We start from the raw sequence: 22,848 nt of genomic DNA, 5'->3' as shown, positions 1-22,848 counted from the left end.
TCTCATGACATGAACAGAAATGAAGCTGTTCACATGATATTGCCAAACAAAGAAATGGAACAATGCTTTGATATCCTTTGAAGGGCCATTCAACGTAACACAGCAGGACATTTGGAGTAGTTTTGTCAGTATATTTTGTTTTATAAATACAAATAAAACAAGCTAAAAATTTTATTTTTGATAACAACAGCAAGGATTCGTCATAAGAATTACGTAGAACATTGAAAGTTATCGTTTTTAAGTAAACTAATTGAAGAATATGCAATAAAATGCACGTGACAATAGCATGTTGTTCAATTACTTTCTTTAAACTGAATAACTTTTGATGTTCTACATAGTTCTTATGATGAATCCTTATTGTTGCTATCAAAAATAAAATTTCTAACTTGTTTTATCTGTATTTATAAAACAAAACATACTGACGAAACTACCCCCGTTCAAATGTCCCATTTTATCACATGGAATAGCCCTGAAGATCTCTTAACATGTTATAAAAACAGTAAATAGTACTCTACCATGTGCAGGTAAAGAGTAGTAACTGTAAATTTTCTTTTTTTTTTTTTGCATTTTTGTCATTTATTTTATGTTATCTTTATTGTACAAGTTCGATTATTTGGTTTCCGCTGAAAAAAAGGCGTGAAAAAGACGTCTAATTCCAAGATTTCCCTATTGTTATTATTGAATCTAAAACGCGTTTCTTCAAAACTCATTTCTGCAGATACTGTCGCTTATTTGCACATGGCAGTACTTGTTTCCTATATTTTATCAGGCATAGTGATAAAATACACAGTTCTCTATCACCAGAAGAAGATTTCTTTTTTTTTTTTGGAAGTATGGGCGGAGATGAATATGAAAGTAAATATTGCTGAAAAGATATGCTAATGATAATGGAAATGAAAATTAACTTCATGAAAAACATTAATATACCACAATCAAAAGTACATCAAAATAAAAATAGCAGAACTGAACTTTTCACAGAATTTGATAATAGAATTTTAAAAATTACATCTCTTTATCTTGAATTTCATTTAAGGATAGAGCATGTTTTGCACGACACATATATTTGCTAGTGCTATTGTATGCAGTAAAATTTTTAGGAATGTTTCATGGTACTCACAACTTTTATTCCATTGAGTCACTTTCAACTTAAATGATTATGTATATATCTTTGAAACAATTATCCATTAATGTTACCCTTTCATTCTAACATCTTTACGGTAACTTTAAATCATACATCGTGTTTTGCATGCTCTATGTCTAGGGGGGGGGGGGGGAGGAATGCACCAAATGCTCTATATAACCTCATTTTACTTAAATAAATGTGTGTGGACATAATTCAAAACTTAAAAAAGGAATAAAAATCTATTGCATTTTTGATCAAGAAGAAAATATGAAATAAATAGATAATAAATATTACTTTGACGCATAGTGTTTCCCAGCAAATCTTTTCTGTTTCGAAGACTTTTGAACAACATATTCTGAAAAAACTTCTCCATACTCCTCATCTTCATCACTATTTTCATTTTCAACATCACTATCATCGGAAACTCCTTTGGTTTCTCGAGGATTCTGCTCTTCGCTTTCCTGCACCATTTCTGATTGTTGATCAACCGATTCATTCAACAGAGATTCATCAACTTCAGAGCTTTCCCCAATGTTCAAATTTGATCTTTGATCTACTGAATCGTTCAACTGTGAGTCATTAACTTCAGAGCACTCCTCAGAGTCTAACTTTTCTTCAGAATATGTTTCTTCATCCTGTTTACTATTAAAAAAGAGAAAAAATACCAGTTACATTTTTTTTATAGTAATTCTTCAAGCTCAGATTATGATATTAAAAACACAGTGAATAAGAGAAAACACACTATTTCTTACACAAAATCAGTTTTATGAAATAAAAAGAACTCAAATTAAATGAAAATAAATATAACTGGATGGCAGCCATTACTCAAATTTTCGGGGCAGGGGGGGGGGGGTGAAGGGTAATTGAAGGACATAAACTTAAAGTTTATGCACATCAGTCATTGCCACGTTACAGGTAAATGATCGACCAAAGAGTCGACAAATTTATTGAAAAGCAAAAGTAATCCAGTAGATAAACATTAATCATGAAACTAAAAAGAAAATAGATATTAAAAAAAAAAAAAACACTCACACAGCTCATGTTTCAAAAATATTACTATCAAAACACTTTAAAAATGTTATACATTCATTATTAAGCTTTAAAGAATAGAATCTCCTTGAAGAAATGTGAACACACATTGTCAAAAACAAACGTTTTACCCTTCAAAACTTGTGCCATGAGCACAACACTCACATCAAGAAGAAAAAAAGTGTATCTGGTATCCTAAGTCATAGGGGAAGGTGCTGCTCACTCTAGCTTTTCTTTGTAACCTTCCCTTGCTGCCCGAGGTGTTTGCAATGATTAGTCTATCTGCTTGGGGGGAAGGAATGTGCTAGTCTGAGTAGTAGGGGTGTGTTTTTCTTATCAGACGAGTTCTCGTCGAACTTTTTTTCGAATGTGAGTATTTTTCTAATTAAGCAAGTACTCCTGTGATTTGCAATAAACACTTCTTTCAATATTAAACCAGATATGCACCTAAACGAACTAAAATAAATGAACAAATCAATTACATATTACAATTGTTGCATTTAGGGAAAATAGGTGGCGTTTGAAAAATTCTCAGGTTGCTCATTTTGTCGTCAGTTTTGGAGAGTTAAGAAGATTCAGCTTTTGCTTGGAAAGAATATGTGGGAAGCTAGAACTGTAATAGATAAAATGGAGCACAATCCTATTTGGGAATCTGAATTTTGCAGATTCCATTTTGTAAAACTTCTTACATTCTTCTTACTGGAAGAATTCCTTTAATTTTGTTTTCATTTTGAATTGCTTAATCTATTTTTTATACAATCATACTATAGAGCAATTGTTTTTGCAAAGTTGCTGAAAAGTCAAATGAAAATTAACATGTACTTTTGAAGTCTAAAAAATATCAAAAAGTTTTAGCAGAGATAACTTAAACTTAGGCCTGTTATTTCAAAGTTTTCCGGAAGGGTGGGGGACATAGGGTACATACTTCATATATTATTTTTGAAAAACGTAATAAAATACATACATAGATGTATATTTGCACTATGTTTCTGAAATTTAAAAGGAAGGGAGGGTAATTGACCTCCTTCGATCCACTAAAACATGAGCCTGCTTATACATTTCTTTAGTAGTCAGTGAAAGCAGGGTTCATACTCTATTTGCATGAAAAAATTCCATGACTTTTCCAAGACTTTTTCATGACTTCAATGAAAATTTTCATGACCTCGTTACACGAAGAGAATAGCGCTATTAAATCTGAAACTTGGTAAGATTTGGAAATGAGCATTAGCAAAACGTCTATATGAATGCCACAGCCTCATTGAAACATTTACTCGTAGTGGAAAAAATATAAGTGCACACTTAAAAAACTAAACTATTCTTATTTTGTCTTCATCGTGTGAATTTAAGTAAAGTAAAAATGCAGTAAAGCGAATATGATGATGCTTAAATGTCTGATTTTTTTTAACAGGCAAAATGATATTGAGAAGGGACAAAGGTTGAATGAGTCATCATTAAGTTTCAAAAAATTTGCTTCAAAAGTTACTTTTTAGTGTCAACAGTGCCTTTAATCATCCACGTAACTTGACAGCATTTTGGTTCTTTAAAGTAAAGCCACATAGTTTAGTTCTTTATGTTTCTAAACCAGATCTTTTTTGAAAAAAAAAAAAAAAAAACCATTCAGTGATGAATCAATCTTCTGATTCAAAAGTATATTTGTTTTGTTTACAAATTTGCATATTTTCAAATGCATATAAATTATTAGGTTCAGAAATTGCAGAGCACGTTTAATTCCCGACATTGAACGTAGCAGTGGGTCGCATGGATTAGTTTTGCGTGCCGTATGTTGGGCACTACTGTTTTAGAGCATTAGAATTCCTTCTTTTCTGTATTCCATCGCCTGACTTAAGATCTTTATTTTCTAAAACATTCAACAAATTAAGATAAACTCTGATAAATTTAATAATAAAGTTCTTACGAGTGATGGAATCGAACTTGCATGCAATTGAATTACTTTTTTTTTCTTGAGTGGGCGTGGCAAAACTAAGAACGTGAAATTTTACTACTACGGAATATGAAACATAAGAAGTGTTGAAAATAACAGAAGATTCAAAATATGTGATGTCCAGGCAGTAAAATCACATCGCACAAAATGGCAAGCGGTTGCGACAGAAGTGGATGCAATGAAATTTCAAAATTCATATTTGATTTTTGAATTGTTCAATTTTCCACTTTTAATAGCTTTTATGTGCTATACTGTTAAATCACTCAAGATTTCTAATGCTCCTTTAGCTACTGTTCCTTTCTTTGTCCAGGACATTTTTCCATGACTTGAAATAAATTTCCGTGACTTTCAATGAAAATTTCGATTTTCCATGACTTTTCCAGGTCTGAAATTCTGTTATTTTTTTTCCATGACTTTCCAGGATTTCCATGACCCGTACGAACCCTGTGAAAGGTATAAGCAGCGGCGGGGCTTGGGGGGGGGGGGAATTCATCAAAATCTTAAGAAAAACGTGAGTTAAGTTGTAAGACTTGTATCAATTTCCACTTATCTGTGTCAACCTTCTCAAAATTTCCCTAACAAAATTTTCTAATTTGATTCTTTTCTTTAATTTTTTGCTGCCGATAAAAGTCCCTTGGCTTTTACAGGGGCGCCCACCTGGGGGAGGAGGGTTCACCTTCGCTCTAAGGGGGGCACCCCTGGCTTTTAGTTTTTGCCCCCCCCTCCATTTACAAGCCCCAATCTCCGCCACTGGGTATTAAGTAATTATTAAATTCCGTTTTTTGATACAGCCCTCAAGATTTCAATTGGTAAAAACTAAAGATAGTAAAGTTCAAATCAACAACACAACTTACTGCTTTTTTCGTGATTTCTTAGATGATTCTTTACAATTTGATTTCCTTTTCAGAGGTAGATTGAATTTTTTGCTTGCATTTCCAGAATTTTCCTCCAAAGTACTAATATCACAGGCAGAAAGTTCCTTTTTGTTTACAGATTCCGTAGCAGCCATTGATGTGTCAACTTTAACAATTTCACTTCTATAAAAATAAAGCAATTTATTAGAAGCATATTCAATCTCATATTACTGATTTTTTAAAATCGAAACCAATTTATAGATTAACACTCATGCTCAAGAGATAAATGAAAACTTACAAGTAATTTACTTACAGCAAAGCTAAATTTTCCATTCTCAAATATTTTTTTACTAACAAATTTTTGCAATTGTTTTCAAAATTTCTTTTTTAATGTTTAAAAAAAAGAGAAAAAATATTTATTTAACCCTGGGAAAACTCGCATCGGGCCTCTCAGACCCAGTCATTACAAAACTATGCTGCCAAAAATCACCCCTTCAACGGAAATGAATGAGGTCCCCTGTAGCTGTGTTCGAGGTGACTTACATACTGACCACATGCTTTTAAGGAATGTACATTCCCACTTTTCCCCAGAAAATTCCGGTTTGGGCCTCAGAGGCCTGGAGCGAGCGCTCACGCTTTTCATTTCAGATTGTGAATGTAAAGGAAGAGGTTGTGAAATGCGCTATTTAGGCTACGAAGATGAAATGAAGAGGTTGCAGACCTTGTTGGTTGAGGTTTCAACTGATGAGAATTCCCTTAATGAAGATGATGAAGAAGAAGTTGACACAGAGCAGTAAAGCGATTATCAGTAAAACTCAGAAGAAGATTTAGATTCATGCATCATAAAACTTAAACCTTACTTTTTAAAACATACGTTAGAGGCTGTTTATCTATTTATAATTCAGAGTTGAAAACACATTTTTTTTTTCTATTTTGCAAACTTAATTTACTGAAATAACCACTCCGGGCCTACGGAGCTCCCCGCGAGTGTTCGTGTGACGAAAAGTACCGCGAGTTCTCCCGGGTTAAAGTATTTTATTCTATCTTTTCAAAATTGTAGGAAATAATCTATCATTTACCCAATCAGTCGAAATAAATATGGAACAATTGCTTTATTCTTCCTCTCGGCTACATCAGGGAACTGCTCCATAGCTTTCCACAGCAGCAATCGGTGATTCATATAATCAGGGCTTTCTTCACACTTGCAGAACTGAACTACGTTTCTATTAAATTCTGCACCATCTTCGTTTTCATGGACTATTACATTGCAGGTGTCACTGCATCTATTTTCTAGGATGAGAGAAAGACATTAAAATGCCTACACATTTGTAATTTCAGTACATAAAATTGGATAAAACAAAAAGGCACCAAAGATGAGTTTACCACAAATATTAACTACTTTATCCAAATGTTCACCAAAGACTTCCCAAAACAATTCTGTTGTTCCATGAGCATATGATTCTAATACAGACAAGGTTGGATCCCATAATAAACGGAAGTTGACAAGAAGCATGCCAAGTAAGTACTGAATAGCTGCCTGCGAATAAAAATGGAAAATAATACTTTAATACTACAATTTTCATAAAAATCTGAAACCAAAACAGTTTACATAAAGAGATGTAAGCTTGAAGAACTAGTACTGATAAATAAAAGTTTCATTAATCATTCAAGGAAATATTCAGTCTCAAAAATATTACTTTAAGAAGCACTATTGAACACAGAATTGAATAAAATGAGACTTAAGAAAACATAAGCATTGACATTTTAGAGCACTATGACATGAAGCAGGATAATTTTCTCTCTCACAACTTTATATTGCTATAATCAAGAAAATTAAGAAATGAAAAGTTTTTGAATTAAGTAATACGAGAAAACACGGAAAATCACTCTCTTCATTCAAGATAAATGTATTTTTATTAGAAGTTTAGGGGTCGGGGTGGTAATTTCAAAAATTTTAGGACACAATTTTGATAAAATTTCAGAACATTTTTAGGACTGCAAAAATCAAGTTTTTTTTTAAAAAAACTTAAACGCAATTTATAAGCTTGGTTTTCATTATGGATGATAAAACGTTTCAAGTTCAATCTTGAAAACTACAATAAAACTCATTCAATTTTTTATTCAACATAGTAACACATTATGATGTAGAAGTACATACCACATACAAGTTAGGTAAATGTATGTCCAACTGCTTCTGTACTTGCCTTGTTTCATAAAAATGAGTTAGAAAGAATTATGAAAAAATATCCTTAATACAGAGGAATTTTAAGGTAGCGGGCAAGTCCAAAATTTATTATGTACCTACTTAACTTTTATCAGATAATTTGATACTTTTTGCTATCTCAGAATCTTCAAAATTATCCCTGTAAATTATAAATAAATCATTTAAAGATGCAAATGAATATTTTTTTTTAAACGACAAATAAAATAAAAAACCCCTCCGCTTTCGAAATTTTATTTTGGAGTCAATTTGGAACAAAAGCTTTGGGTAGCTTCATCATAATAAATTTGTTTTCAGTAGAAGACGAAAAACAAGGAATTAAAAATACAGCTTGATTTTTCAAGCTACTTGTCAACCTCTTATGTCTTGTCGCATCAACGTGAGACAATACCTGTGAAAATCCTTGATTTTCAATATTAGAAAGATAATGTACAAACAGAACAAAATGCTTAATTCATCCTCTTCTGCATGGCACCATGTGCTGATCTTGTATCCATTTCTGTCTGCTTTTTCCAACCACAAAGAAAATAATTTCATTTCCAGTGGCATTTTAATAAAACAAATTATTTACATTTTTAAAGTTAGTGACTAAATTTAAAAATTACATGTGCAATAAATAATCCAACTTCACTGAACAGAAACATAAAGCAAACTGACTCTTTGTACTGTAAGAATAAACTAATGCTCAAACCACACACAAGATAAGCACTATAAAAATAAATATTACTTCCCACCTGGGAACAAATCATTTAAATTTTGATGCTCTAAATAAATTTTTTGAACTAAGTGTTAATATTTGGATTCTAACTCAACACATTGTAGTTATTTTATTTAAATTAGCTATAATACCTATCGCCCCCTCCCTCTATCTGCCACGGAACTGCAATTTGAGAGAAGGAGGGAAAGAGAACACCCCCTCCTCACATATTTTTCATTTATTTTCAAAGGGGAAAAAATCAAAAACATCTTTGCTGCACAGCTGTTTTTATTTTCTTTATTATTATATTTTTACAAATGTTTTTATATATGTATCAGAAGAGGAATGAATGATTGCAAAAAAGTTATAAAGTATAGATAAAACAAATAGTCCCCCAACCCTCTTCCCCAAAAAAAAAAAAAAAAAAAAAACAGTAGCAGCATAGGTTCTTTTCTGTATCTTTTTTTAGAGAAAATTGCTTAGGGTGTACAAAGTTTATTTTAAGGCATATCATCATGAAAGGTTAAATTTTTAGGTTAAATTTTATTTTTTCTGCATAAATAATGAAAATTTTAGGACAAAATTTAAAATTTTAGGAATTTTAAGACAACTTCTACCTTTGGAAGTTCTAACTGCTGGAATTATAATAAAAGAATGAAATATTATTATTTGGATGTTATGTTTGCCTTTCTCTTTTGCATATGTATGTCTGTGCTACTTTTTGGCTCTTTAGTGTGTTGTGTACGTGCACAAATTTACTTATTCAGCACAAAGGGTAAACAGTAATGTTGAACATTAAACTAAACAGAAGTAGCAGGAATTCATTTTATTATAAATTGTTTCATATATAATATGACAAACTAACCATACCTTAAGATATTCTTTCTTGAGATTCTCATCACAGTCATCAGGTATACTCTTTTCAACATATGGATAATCTAACTTCCTAAGCCACTTCAACTTTTCCCGATAAATTTGCACATCAAATGAGAGTTTCTCAGCTTCAAGACAGATTTCAAATATGGATAGAACCTGGGATGAGAAAGAATGAGTTTGATCGTATGACATTTAAATGTTCGTATCTATTTAAAAATGCTTCTGCAAAGCTTCACATGAAAGTTTTTAAAACCCTCCCCTAAATTATGTTCTGGTTACGGCCCTGGAAGGGACTATTATAGCCGTAATTTCAAAAAGTTAAAAACCACTTAGTAAAATGTGAAAAATAATTAACATTATAGTCATTAATTGGGTACACATACCCAAGAACTATTGGGCTTCACTATAAACAAATGCTCCTATGTTTTCATTATTTTGTTATTCATTTAGCCTGACAGCTCAAAACTATATAACAATGTCGTATCAGAAACGCTTTCGTGACTCGAAAAATTTGAGGACTGCTTGGAGTTTTATGCGCTGAAGATATAAGTTGGGCATTGCATCTGGTTGAAAAAGCTTAGAACACTTACTTGAACCTATTTAACTTTTGTTTTTTTTACAGGTATTACTAAGAAGATTTTTCGCTTACGTTTTTTTTACAGCTTTATTAAGCCTCATCAATGGCTCCACTGTAAGTGGCTATTTTAAGACTCCAATACAAGAGCAAGTGCTGCATTACATTGAAAATTAACACTTTTTCAAGCTTTTTACCTGTTATTTTGCTTTTTTAAACTAATCTAAATCTATATAATTAATTTTCAGGTTATTTATAACAAGCTTTAGCAAGTGATAATTGATTTCAAGTTGTAGAATTTTCCAAAAATTTGTCATTTACTGCATATTTAAATAATTATAGATGCCTAAACAAGGTTTATCTCTTAGGAAGTTTTTAGTTTTTAAAACACTAAAATTATGCAATGAATGAATGTTATGCGCAAATGATTTTTGTAAAACACAGGGTATCACAATGTTTTCACCAGAAGTTTTTATCTTTTAAATTCTTAAAGTATAACACAACATAAATATATAATTTTTACTTACCTCTTTATTAGAACTTTGAGTACGATTATTAAAACTACAGAGTATTCTTAAAGATAAGAGTCTCACCTGTAAAATCACATATACAAAGGATATTTAATACAATGACAAAAATAATGTGGTCTAAATTTTGTTAAATCAAGAAAAAAGCTTAAAATTCTTTTGAAAATCAAATAAATAAATAAATAAATAAATTATAAACAACCAAACAAATAAATTAATTAAAATTATAATAAATAAAACCAATTAAATAAATAAATAAAAATAAAATTCATCTAATACTGAAAAAAATTTCCAAGAAAGATTTGTAAAATTTTACAAAAAAAAAAAATGTTTTATAATATTTACATTTCTGTTAGATTCTTAAGCTAAATATTTAAAAAAAGTAAAAAATAAAAAAATAAATAAATAAACTAATTAAAACTACTATTTGAAGAAAAAATAATTAGTCAAATAACTTATCACTTTAAGTAATAATAATTCAATTATTTGTGAAGTATGATAAAAGAAATTTAAAAAGCCATTTAAAATCTTGCAGTCTAGATTATGTATACATGTAATATGTTTGTCTACATTATCTAATTACACATCATACCAAATGATATGGTGAGGAGAGATTATGCGTAAGTCCACACAGAAAGTCCTTATCACATAAGGGCATTTTCAACTGGTTAAAATGCAAATCAGCAATTCTAAGGATGGCAACAGATGTTGGGTGCATCCTAAAAATATATATAAAAACAACACTATTGCTATGCATTCAAAAATAATACATTGAGAATAAAATAATTAAAAAGCATTTTAAAATAAACATTAGCAACCAGCAAAAATTTTGAAATGAAATAATTAAAAACAAATGAACTAAAATTACACACACAAAGAAAATCAGACTAGGAGGGTAGGGGAGGGGGGGGGCAGTGAATAACAATAAATGTGATAATTTTCTGTTTTTTATATCATGCTATAAGCAAATTTTACTAAACTTAATAAAATGATTACATGTACATGAAATACACCGCCAGCTCAGCCAATTCCAGCTGAGGACTGCCGTTTCGTGCTTATTAGCACTCATCAGCCCGGCATAGGAGTGACTGAGCTGGAGGTGGAAAAATTCTTAAGGAAGCCAAGAGTGCCAAACAAACTGGTAGCTAATATAGAATTAGCACTGACCAGACAAGTGACCAAAACAATGGTTGGGTTCAACTCGAATATTAAAGGCAAGGCAGGTATATTCAGTAAGTTGTATTTCCGCCTTAGCCCTGGTAACTTACTGAATAATGATGACATGTGTTTCAAAAAAAGTAAAGGGGGGGGGACTTTAAATTAAAAACAGTAAATGGGTCATTCTTCAAAAAGTGTAACTTTTCTGTCACACGCCTTTTACAGTAAAAACTTAAAGGAACAATTCATTTAACGATGATTTTTAATTTCATCAAAAATATATCTATTTGACCATGCCAACAATTTTTTATCAATAATTTTTATTTTAGTATATTTTTTGGTTCACACAGCATGTGAATTCTCACCTCCGTGGCATGTCACACTTTGTGTGACTGTTTATGTTGCTTAATAACATGTTTAATTAAAATAATATACTTATTTATTTAATATTCCTTTCACAAGTGTCTCAAATACTAATTAATTAAGTATATTTAATTTTTTAATATTGTATTTAAGTTCGTTTTAGTAGGAAAAGGAGTCATGTCCACAAATTCTCACCTTCGTTACCTAAACACAAAATGCCATTTCTCATCAACACATGGCAGTTATGACATCAAATTTTATTTTCCATGATACAAGGGAGTCCCCTTGATTATTTTCAGCCATAGTTGAAGTTGTGAGATTTTTGTCGAAAAACAAGAAGAGATTTTGCTTTGAAAACTTAGTGTGGTTATTCTGACTTCTCACCTCCATGAGCTTGAATTTCAGGGATGTAAATTAATGTAAAAAAAGAAGTTCCGTCTAGAACTAAATGAGCCTACTTTCCCATATACCCATACTACTTTTTAGTACCTGATCAATATTCTCAAAAACAGCTAAAATCGCAAATTGTTTCAAACTTAATTTTTAAATATTTTTAAGCTGATTTCTAGGAATAAAATAATAATACTTTAAGAGAGCTTGATATTACATTCAGGGTTGGCCGGATTGGACCCAATGGGTTTTTTTTTAATTTCTGAGAAGTTTTTTAAAAAATTAATAAATTTAAATACTTTTATAATTTAAATTTCTTTTTTATTTGTTCTTCACCACAGACAATGGGAAAAAATGAATTTTGAACTTTAATAGGTATTTCTTAACTCTTAACGCATTAAAAAAGTACTTCAAAGATTTTAAATAAATATATTTAACTTTTTTCTTTAACTGGTCAATAAATAGCTCAAATTATCATGACTAAGTCCTGTCACGTCTGATTTTCTCAATATTTGTAGAGTGTACAGAGGAAACTACTCTAGCTAAAAGGCTTTCATGTGAATTATTTTCTGCAAACCAACTCGTCACATATCTCGAATAAACATGGTATATTTTTTAGAAATTAACAGGTTTTACAAACGGTCAGATAGAAAACAGAATAGGATGTACAGTATTTTTATTATTTTAAGAAAAAGTTTAATATTTCTTACTCTGAACACAGAAATAGAAAAACAGGCAACATAAAATTCAAAGAAATGTCTTGATTAAGCTGGAATTCAGTAAAAAAGGATTTAAACTACTTGAGGTTCCGCAGTAGTTTTGCATAACAAAATGAAATACAATAAAGTGAAATGCAAAAAAAAAAAATAATAATAATTTAATAAAGCGAACAATAGATTTTATCACTCGAGAAGTAACTTGCCTTAACTATTGGTAATCATGGAAACTAAAAACTCTGAAACTTCACTATTCTTGGGTTTCATCGTCTTTTATACTTTTCTTCAGAAAACCCTGAGTTTTAACTAGTTTTCCAACTTTTTTTACCCCAAGACAATTTTTGCGCTTTGTCTGTATACTTATGCTACAATATTCCACAAGTACCCCACATTTTCCCTAAAAAAAGACAAAAAACCCAATTTCTTTTAAAAAAAAACCCAGCTTTAGTTGGGTTTTATTTAAAAAAACCCAAAAAAAACCCTGGGTCCATGGGCTTTTTAAAAAAAACCCGGGTTTTTGCCAACCCTGATTACATTCCCACTAATCATTAAAATAGCTGATTGTTTGCACAATTAAAAAAATTACTACTTTGATATTAAATTGGCCTCAATTTTTAATTATTAAAAGTTTTTTTTCTTTTTTCTTTATTTCCGTGGACAAAGCATTTTTTTTTATTTGTGAGTAAAATAATTGGAACTTAGCTGGCCCGTTGTTTATGGTTACTTCTAGTAGGTAACACTTTCATATAAGAATGAAAAAAAAAACAAAAGGTTTCAAAATTGAAAAATATTTGCGTTCAAAACAGGGTTGGCAAAAACCCGGGTTTTTTTTTAAAAAGCCCATGGACCCAGGGTTTTTTTGGGTTTTTTTAAATAAAACCCAACTAAAGCTGGGTTTTTTTAAAAAGAAATTGGGTTTTTTTTTGTCTTTTTTTAGGGAAAATGTGGGGTACTTGTGGAATATTGTAGCATAAGTATACAGACAAAGCGCAAAAATTGTCTTGGGGTAAAAAAAGTTGGAAAACTAGTTAAAACTCAGGGTTTTCTGAAGAAAAGTATAAAAGACGATGAAACCCAAGAATAGTGAAGTTTCAGAGTTTTTAGTTTCCATGATTACCAATAGTTAAGGCAAGTTACTTCTCGAGTGATAAAATCTATTGTTCGCTTTATTAAATTATTATTATTATTATTATTATTTTTTTTTGCATTTCACTTTATTGTATTTCATTTTGTTATGCAAAACTACTGCGGAACCTCAAGTAGTTTAAATCCTTTTTTACTGAATTCCAGCTTAATCAAGACATTTCTTTGAATTTTATGTTGCCTGTTTTTCTATTTCTGTGTTCAGAGTAAGAAATATTAAACTTTTTCTTAAAATAATAAAAATACTGTACATCCTATTCTGTTTTCTATCTGACCGTTTGTAAAACCTGTTAATTTCTAAAAAATATACCATGTTTATTCGAGATATGTGACGAGTTGGTTTGCAGAAAATAATTCACATGAAAGCCTTTTAGCTAGAGTAGTTTCCTCTGTACACTCTACAAATATTGAGAAAATCAGACGTGACAGGACTTAGTCATGATAATTTGAGTTATTTATTGACCAGTTAAAGAAAAAAATTAAATATATTTATTTAAAATCTTTGAAGTACTTTTTTAATGCGTTAAGAGTTAAGAAATACCTATTAAAGTTCAAAATTTATTTTTTCCCATTGTCTGTGGTGAAGAACAAATAAAAAAGAAATTTAAATTATAAAAGTATTTAAATTTATTAATTTTTTAAAAAACTTCTCAGAAATTTAAAAAAAACCCAAAAGTGAGCTAAATAATGGGTTTTTTTAAATGGTTTTTTTTCAAAAAAACCCATTGGGTCCAACCCAATTGGGTCCAATCCGGCCAACCCTGGTTCAAAAGTTACGTTTTCTGGAGAATTACCCAAATGAAAAAAGAAGGAATGCTTTTTTTTTTTAATTTTTTTTTTCTGTTCTCACAGCAACATTAACAAAAGTAAATTTTTGTTAACTAACTTTTGCTAATGCACATTTGACATTGTGTATACAACACCTAAAATTCAAAATAATAATTTCTTGAGTAGTTAAGTAGTACTATTGAAGCATTGGTGCCTACATTTACTGATATGAACACACACAATTCTCGACATGCAATTTCGGCTGCTGGAAAAAAAAAAATCAGACCTTGGCTACACTAACTTTTAATTGATTTCTAGTGTTCTGATGAATTCTCAACACTATCAGTTATGAATGTGACAAAACCATCAGACTTTTCTTAAAAAAACTTTTTAGCAGTTTAAATGTTTTCTGTAGCTTCTAATTATACATATTTGGTAAATTTTCAATACAGAAAAATTATGTAGTTAACACAAAAGTACACAGTGCAACACACATTTTTATGCACAAATTTTAAAAATGTTTTGTATATTTTTGTAAAATTTTCTCAGATTTCAGAACCAAATGAAAATTTGAGAATCATTCTCGGGTCACTACAGGGAAGTCAGTCCAACTATTTAAGGTTCTAATAGAACACACACACATATACAATCAAACCTCACAATTGCAGACACTGTCAGGACCAAAGTTGTTGTCCGTTAAAGGGGGGTGTTCACTATTGGGGAGTCCGAATTTTCAATGATATTTTAATTTTGTATTTTAAACCAAAACATAGTGTATAATACGAAATTAAATTAATGAACAGTGCTTATATGAGTGTATTTACCCAATCCGTAAATAATCTGCTAAATCTTCCCAGAAAATAAAATAGAAAATTGTTTCCTCTAGCTGAACAAAACCAGTCAAACACAATGGAATCAATGTCATTGATTTTCAGCACTTTTTTGTTTTAGATTGTAGCAGAATGTAGCCCAATCGGCTACTTTTCACTTAATCTGGCAATACTCTGCTGATTAACCGTCAGCCTCTGGAGGAAAAAAAACACAGCGCCGACGCTCCTCTCCCAAAATCTAGTGTGTGTGTGTGGGGGGGGGGGGGGGACCGTTAAGTTGCACGATAGTTTTTTTTTTGAATGAATGATGGACCCTATTCACAGTTTGGCAACAATCTCTTCAGGTGTTAGTAGGGCTAAAAAAACTCATTTCATTTAATGATTACTGGACTTTATACGGATCATGAACGAGCTTAGGGTTTATACAAACTGCATGAAAAGTGCTGGGAAAAAGGAAAAGAGAATTTGAGTTTTCACCATGTTTCTGACGAGGAACCAAAGAGACTTAAAATCCTGAATACGATTATAAAGAGAGTATTTTGTATAAAATGATCTGTTCATCATTCTTTTACAATGTGTCTTAGTTAAAAACTTCCAAAAGCTCTCTTTTTTAAATATAAAGAAGAGCTTATAAGTCACATAACAGCAAGTGTTATTATACAATGTAGTAACGGATTTTTGTCTGCTACGGTTCCCACAATGCACCGCAGTGACATTTTATACCCACAGTGATGTCAGGTGAAAATGGTCCATTCTTCTCCCATGCAAATTGATAAAGCAGGGTACTAGGCAAAAGGAGAAAGATTTTTTCTTTCTTCTGTTTTTTTTTCTGGAATTTTGTGCATGAAATGAAAACAATACTTTCATAAGCTTTGACTTGAATGGCTCCTGTTTTTGGAGAAAAAGGGGTGTTAATCCTCTTATCGGTACTAAAGCCCTCGATCCGTCTCTTAAGTGGCGGCACGCTCCAGCGTCCGCCATTTTGTGTCGTTCCGGAACTTTCTCCCCATCTCAATACTAGAAAAATACAGAGTTTCGCTCATTGAAAAGTATCTTTTTATCAACGAATGTTTACAGATTTTTAATCATAACTTATGTAACTGATAATAACATACAAAAATGTGTAATTTTACCTTAGTAAAATATTTTTTTTATTATTAAACCGAATATTAGTAAAAAAGTGTTTTGAAGAAATTTTCGACCATTTTTAAGAGCGATTTCTTTTTCTCCCCCATATAGACCTTCTGAGTTACAAATTATTACTTGAAGTGTTTTAAATATGCGTTTTATTATTAGAAAGTTGGTGTAGTAGAACCAAGGGCGGATACAGAAAAATCTCTCGGAGGGGGCCCGGGAAATTGAATAGCACCTCCTCCTTCCCCATACATATTATGTACCAATATACTTTGAATGTGGACGTAAAACATCTTTAACGTTTCAAGTCAATTAAATACTAAACCATAATAATGTTACCGAAATGCTATACAATGAGCCGTTTTAATTTTTGGAACAATGTCGTAATGATTATAACACAAGGGCAAGGTTCTTCAATAAAAAATATACCCATACCTCATTTGAATTTTTAAAATTATTTTATAGTATTTTAACTATAAAATATTATTTAATTAAGAAAATCATAGCTGTTAAACATATAAGTTTTACTGAAAAATTCAGAACAATTTCTGTGTGGATTTCAAAGCATTTGCTGATTGTTCTTGAAGCCATGATACACAGTTGAGATAACATATTTATATTATATGCCGCCACCATTAATATCATGATTTTCTCAAGAAACTACAATATGATTTCTTTCACTTTGCATTTTTTATAAGCTGAAAAAGAAAATGCTATTATTTCTCAAATAGCTTCCTGGATCAAAATAATTCTTTTAGGCACGCCTGCACATTTTTTGAAGAATGTTAGTTATTGATTCCATCAAAGAAAAATTAATGGACAAATCGCGATATTACGTTCCCTTGAATTCAAAACCAGCGAGTTAAATATATAAATGTATTCTGCCACTCTAGGACTCCAGTATGACTTCTTTAGCAAATAAAAATGCTATTATTCAAAATATGCTCTACGTGTGTTTTGTTTTCTGTTTAATTAACTATATATATATATAAAAAATGCTATGGAGAAGTCAATTAAAAAATAGTGAATAAAATAGTTAAATAAATTCATCCTTTTTTGGGGGGGGGGACACAGGCCTCCTGCCCCCCCCTTAAATCCACTACTGAGTAGAACAGTAGTGAGCTAAATTAACTATGTCATAAATTATTTGTAACTTGGGAGCAACAGTTTGAACTTATTCATGCAAAGCAACATCATTTATATTACTAATGTGTGTATAATGGAAAATTATTCACTTCTAAAAAATTGCAAAATTTCTCTTTGTCTTAACTAATAAGGTTTTATTTTCAGCAGGACTCTTCCATGTTTTTTTTTTTTTTTTTTACCAACACTTTCTTGTTTTTCATGACGATTTTACATTAAAAATTACCTTTCATTTAAACCAGATTTTTAAGGATACTACTAGTTCTTAAAAATTCAACGAACTGATAATAAAATGTAACCAGTTTTAGATCAATATTTAAAAAATAATAATAATTGAATTATTTGATACCAGTAGGAATTCAAATAAAAGAGTGCAGATTACGTCTGTGACGAACTGTTATAAATAGCAATAAAAACAATTATAAATTTACAGAGACTGGGATAAATCGTATATATATATTTTTTATTAAAAAGGTTTTCACATCAAAATAAAAATTAAACGAAAACAGATTTTTTCCAGGCAAAAAAAAGAAAAAAAATCACATAATTATGTAACTTGACTTGAGTTACATGGTACTACAATCTCAAAGAAGCTTAATTTTTTTTTAATGAATAATTTCATACTTTTAATATCTTAATTTTTATGCGCAAAATAGATAAATAATTAACTTGGAATCACACTGAAACTCATGGCGCAATTAAAAGCAAAACGACGTGTTCTTAAAATAATTTTGCTACAGTTATTGAGACATTTTGAAACTAACTAAACAATAGAAAATTTACATTAAAAATAAATAAAATAATTCGTATATTTAAATTTTTACGGCTTTGTTATCTCAAACTCAGAAAAATCAGTTTTAAAAACAGGGCAATTTTACTACTGCTAGCAATTTATTAGGTGTCATTACATAGTTGAGCTATACAATAATACAATATTTGAAGGAACTACAGTGGCTCCCAAAAGTTGTTCATACACCTACGACTTTCATCGAAATAGGCCCAAATCCATTGATTAGAATTAATATTTCGGAATAGGTATTTAATTATAAGATCTATGATCAACTTTTAACAAAACTACATGAAAACTTTTTAAAAAATATTAAAACTTAATTTTTTAAAAATCAAAAACCAAAAAGTGCCGGTAATTTTATCTCACAAAAGTCTTTGTACACTTTATAAAATGTCTATATATTATTGAACAATCTAACTTTTGATTAAGTTATTAATTAGTAGAATATCATACAGTATTTATAGCACCTTTTAAACGTCTGGGAATCGATTTAATTCTTTTTCTTTCTTTTTTTTGCGTAATTTCTCAGTAAGTGTTCAACCACACTTCGAGTCTCACTGTTTCTAGCTCTATTTTCGCCTTAAAGCTCTATTTTCGTAATCTAGCCTCCAGATATCTCTAAATACGTTACATTAAGTTAAAATCTGGAGATTGAGGGGGTATTTACCAAACTTAAAGAAAATTTTCGAGGCACTAGACCAGGGTTCATACACTTTTGGTTAAAAAAAATTCCCTGACTTTTCCAGGTTTTCCAGGTTGTTTTTTAGAAAATTCCAGGTTACTCGCTTCATTAAAAATTTAAGTTTAAATAGTAATATTTTCAAAATAATTAAAATTGTTTAAAGTAGCAATGCAGAAGAACTGAAACTTCTCCCCCTTAGATTAAAAAAAAAAAAAAAAAAAAAAAAACTTGAATTTTTTTTCCCTTTGTTTTCTCTGTCAAAATTTAAAGTTTTTTTTAAACATTTTGTTCAAAATTGTTTTAATTTGTTTACTATTTGTTGAAAACAGAGTACTTTCAACTTATTTTAGCGTTTTTTTTTTGATGTCACGCGTAATATTATAGCGTTTTGCTGTAGTCCTGCAGCAACCTTTTAGCATCCGCTTTTGGTTTACAATACTTTTTATTTTCTTATAAGTAGGTTACACAAAACATATTGAGCAAAATGCAAAGCTAAATTTTAGTATAAATATGGTTAACTTGTTGCATCAATTGGCATACCATGTAATGCATAGTAACAAAAATCAACATCCGCCGATCATAGGCCAATGAAAATAATCTTTTTTTTTTCACATATTAAAGGACGCTTACATTAAAATTTCAAATTTTCTTTTCCAGAAAGTATTAATTAATTTTCAAAAATTCACAACTTTTTGCACATTTTAATTTTATTTTCAATGTTACTCATTGATATAAACATCCAATTCTGTTTCTGGAAGTTTAAGTCTACTTCCATTGTGCAAACGATCAAATATGGCGACAAAGTGAAAAATTTAAAATAATAAGTAGATTTTTGGATTTGTAGTATAAAAGTAGTAATAAATAATTAATAATCCTTAAAAGGATACAATAAAAGCAAAATAGTCAGTATTTAGCACATAAGAGTCTAAAATCAATTAAAACAAAAAAAATGTTATGAAGATTAAATTTTGCATTTTTCCAGATAATAAATACAAATTATCCGGAAAAAATGCACAATTTGTGTTGTTTTCAATAGTTTGCATTGCAATTAACATCCAATGCCGTTTTCGGGAACTTAGGCACTTAAAAAGTCTTGTGTACTTCCATCTTGGGAATGACCAAATATGGCGGCTATGCCCAAAAATAAGAAATAACTTTTTTAATTTGTCGCATGAAGACAATTAAAAAATAATTAATCTTCATGAAACTACAATTCATTGAAAAGTTTTTATCACATTTGCGTCCGAGGCAGTGAGGATAAGATTAAGTTTTAAGAACAAAATTTTTCATTTCTCAAGAACATTATTTTAAATAATAGTAGAAAAACAATTTGCAGACCATTTTTTGTTATTTTCATCAGTTTTCAATTAAAGAAAACATCCAGTTCTGCTTTGTTTTTAGAAACTTAGGCATTTTAGGATCGTAACTACATCAATCTTGTGAATGACCAAAGATGGCGACTACGTTTCACACGTAGCTGAAATGATTTTCCGATCAAAAAAAAAAAAAAAACTATTTTCCCCGATCGACCTTCCCATCTACAGGTTGTGTCCGAAGCAGTATTGTCTTCTCTCCTTTTGAGTTTGTGCATGCATAATTGCTGTTCACCTGATTTTTTTCCCCTTGGGAACTACTGAGAGCCAAAAATGGCGGCTGCTGAAGATTTTTTGGGTCGCCACTTTTTTCATTGCTTTAAAATTGTTACAAATTTTTTTTAAATACATCGATAAAAGTGAAGATTAGATCTCATAAAACCAAATTCCCTGGGAAAAAATTGGGAAAAGAAAAATGTTGGGGACACATTTGGAAAATTCCCTGACATTTTTGACTATGTCATTTTCCATGATAATTCCAAGTTTTCCCGGAGCGTACGAACCCTGAACCGAATAGAATGTTGTGGCAACCCATCTAAAACTTTAGGCAGTAGAAAGAAATGCGTTCCCCTCACTGACTCCATGCAAGAAAATCTTCGCTCTTTTGGCGCATTTTTCGTTAGGTAAAAAAAAAAAAAAACGTTCATTTCTCGATCGCAGTTTTTAAGTGCCAGCGTCGGTTTAGATAAAAATTTACAATTTTTTTCGTGAAATCACAATAAAAACGAAGACTAGATCTCATGGTACTTAATTCCTTGGGAAAAAAGATGGAAAAAAAATTTTTGGAGGACAAAATTTGAAAACTCCCTGACTTTTCCCTGACATTTTTGACAGTGTCATTTTCCCTGACAATTCCCGGTTTTCCCGGAGCGTACGAACCCTGTAGACGCAAACGTTGAAAACCGTGTGCTTCTTATCGTTATCTTGATAAAAAACAAAGTTGTTTCCAATAACCAAATTTTTGGCTAAGAGTTCAAAATTGGTTTTTAAAATATTTAAAGGAGCAGCATGATTCATTATTTCATCAAAAAATTCCAAACTACCAACTCATGATGCTGATATGCACCCTCACGCTAAAACACCTCCACCGTCCTGATAAACTGATCCAAATAACTTCTTAAGATTAAGTTCCTAATTTTTTCTTCCACTTACAGTTATACAACAATTTAACCAAAAATGTTAAATTAATGTTTATCTGTAAGTAAGACATGATTCTAAAATGATTTTAGCTTATTTATCATTGATTTTGCGATGAAAAGCGTAAGCTTTCTGTTTTACGCACGACCAAGAAAATTTCTGCGGGAAGAGGTCCCATTTATTCCAGCTAATCAGAGAACTTGGCGAACAATTTTAGGTGAAAATTAAATGTAAAATGTTTCATTTAACTCTGCAGAAACTTTTACAGCACTCAAATGTGTATTTTTCATAATTTTTTTAACTTTAAATCTCCGATCACGTTTTGTCAACTGGGCCGGTTGACCTTTTCTTACCTTGTTTTCGGTCCGTTTCCTTTCTTTAAATTATTTTATCAAGCACTTTACAATACACACAAATAAATTAACTAATTTAGAGACATTTCAAACCAATTTACCACTACTGTTGGGAAAAAATTCAAATTTTGAATGGTGTTTGCTGTTTTTTACGAATACCAGCCTTTTTACAGTAATAAGCACAATATTAAGGAATAAATAAACAAAAAATTAAAGCAAAATGACTTATAAGGGTCAACACAATGCAAAAATATTAATAAAACGACATATGATAATTTTAATCATGAATTTATTCGAAAATATTTGAGTGTATGATGACTTTTGTGGCGTGTTATTTCTCTGTCTCTTCGTTTTCTGACCCATTTCGAAAAAAAGATCCGTCAATATTTTGAAAAAACCAATGGGTTGTATTTAGAATGACATAGGAATGATGTGAAAAAATATTGGACTTCATATTCGAATTCAGTTTCGAGTTATTTTGGTTTTACTAAAAAATTTCAAAGTGTACGAACACTTTTGGGAGCCACTGTATTTATGATGAGTTTAATGATACAGGGTTCATACTCTATTTGGATGAAAAAATTCCATGACTTTTCCAGGACTTTTTCATGACCTTGTTACATGAAGAGAATAGTACTATATAATATCAAACTTGCCAATTTTTTTTTTGGAAATGAACATTAGCAAAACTTCTATGTGAATGCCACTGCCTGATTGAAAAATTATCAATGTACACCTAAAAAAGTGAATAATTTTTACCTGTTTTCATCATATAAGTTTAAGTTAAGTAAAACTACAGTGAAGGATGCTTAAATATCGACTATTTTTTATAAACAGGCAGAATGATAATGATTGGGGAAAAGGTTGAATGAATCATTACTAAGTTTCAATAAATTTGCTTCAAAAGTTGTCTTTTAGTGTCAACTTGAAAATGTTTTGGTTCTTTAAAATGAAGCCACATTCTTTAGTAAATTCATGTTTCTAAACCAAATATTTATTTAAAAAAAATAAAAACATTTCAAGTA

At 30.4% G+C, this 22,848-nt stretch overlaps 1 protein-coding gene across 1 annotated transcript in view; it reads right to left on the bottom strand.

The window, feature by feature from the left end:
- Nucleotides 1-22,848, bottom strand: part of LOC129230564 (small subunit processome component 20 homolog) — a 141,772-nt gene that overhangs the window by 88,718 nt on the left and 30,206 nt on the right. Inside the window, exons 16-22 of the mRNA XM_054864969.1 lie at nt 10,436-10,562; nt 9,844-9,909; nt 8,737-8,898; nt 6,332-6,485; nt 6,028-6,238; nt 4,949-5,131; nt 1,418-1,765 (exon numbers count right to left, since the gene is read on the bottom strand). Of these exons, the coding sequence (XP_054720944.1) occupies nt 1,418-1,765; nt 4,949-5,131; nt 6,028-6,238; nt 6,332-6,485; nt 8,737-8,898; nt 9,844-9,909; nt 10,436-10,562 (1,251 nt within the window). The remainder of the gene's footprint in view (nt 1-1,417; nt 1,766-4,948; nt 5,132-6,027; nt 6,239-6,331; nt 6,486-8,736; nt 8,899-9,843; nt 9,910-10,435; nt 10,563-22,848) is intronic.

This window comes from Uloborus diversus, chromosome 9 (assembly GCF_026930045.1).
Source record: "Uloborus diversus isolate 005 chromosome 9, Udiv.v.3.1, whole genome shotgun sequence".
Taxonomy (NCBI): domain Eukaryota; kingdom Metazoa; phylum Arthropoda; class Arachnida; order Araneae; family Uloboridae; genus Uloborus; species Uloborus diversus.
Note: the sequence above shows the minus strand (reverse complement) of the source record. Positions and strands in the feature narration are given on the sequence as shown.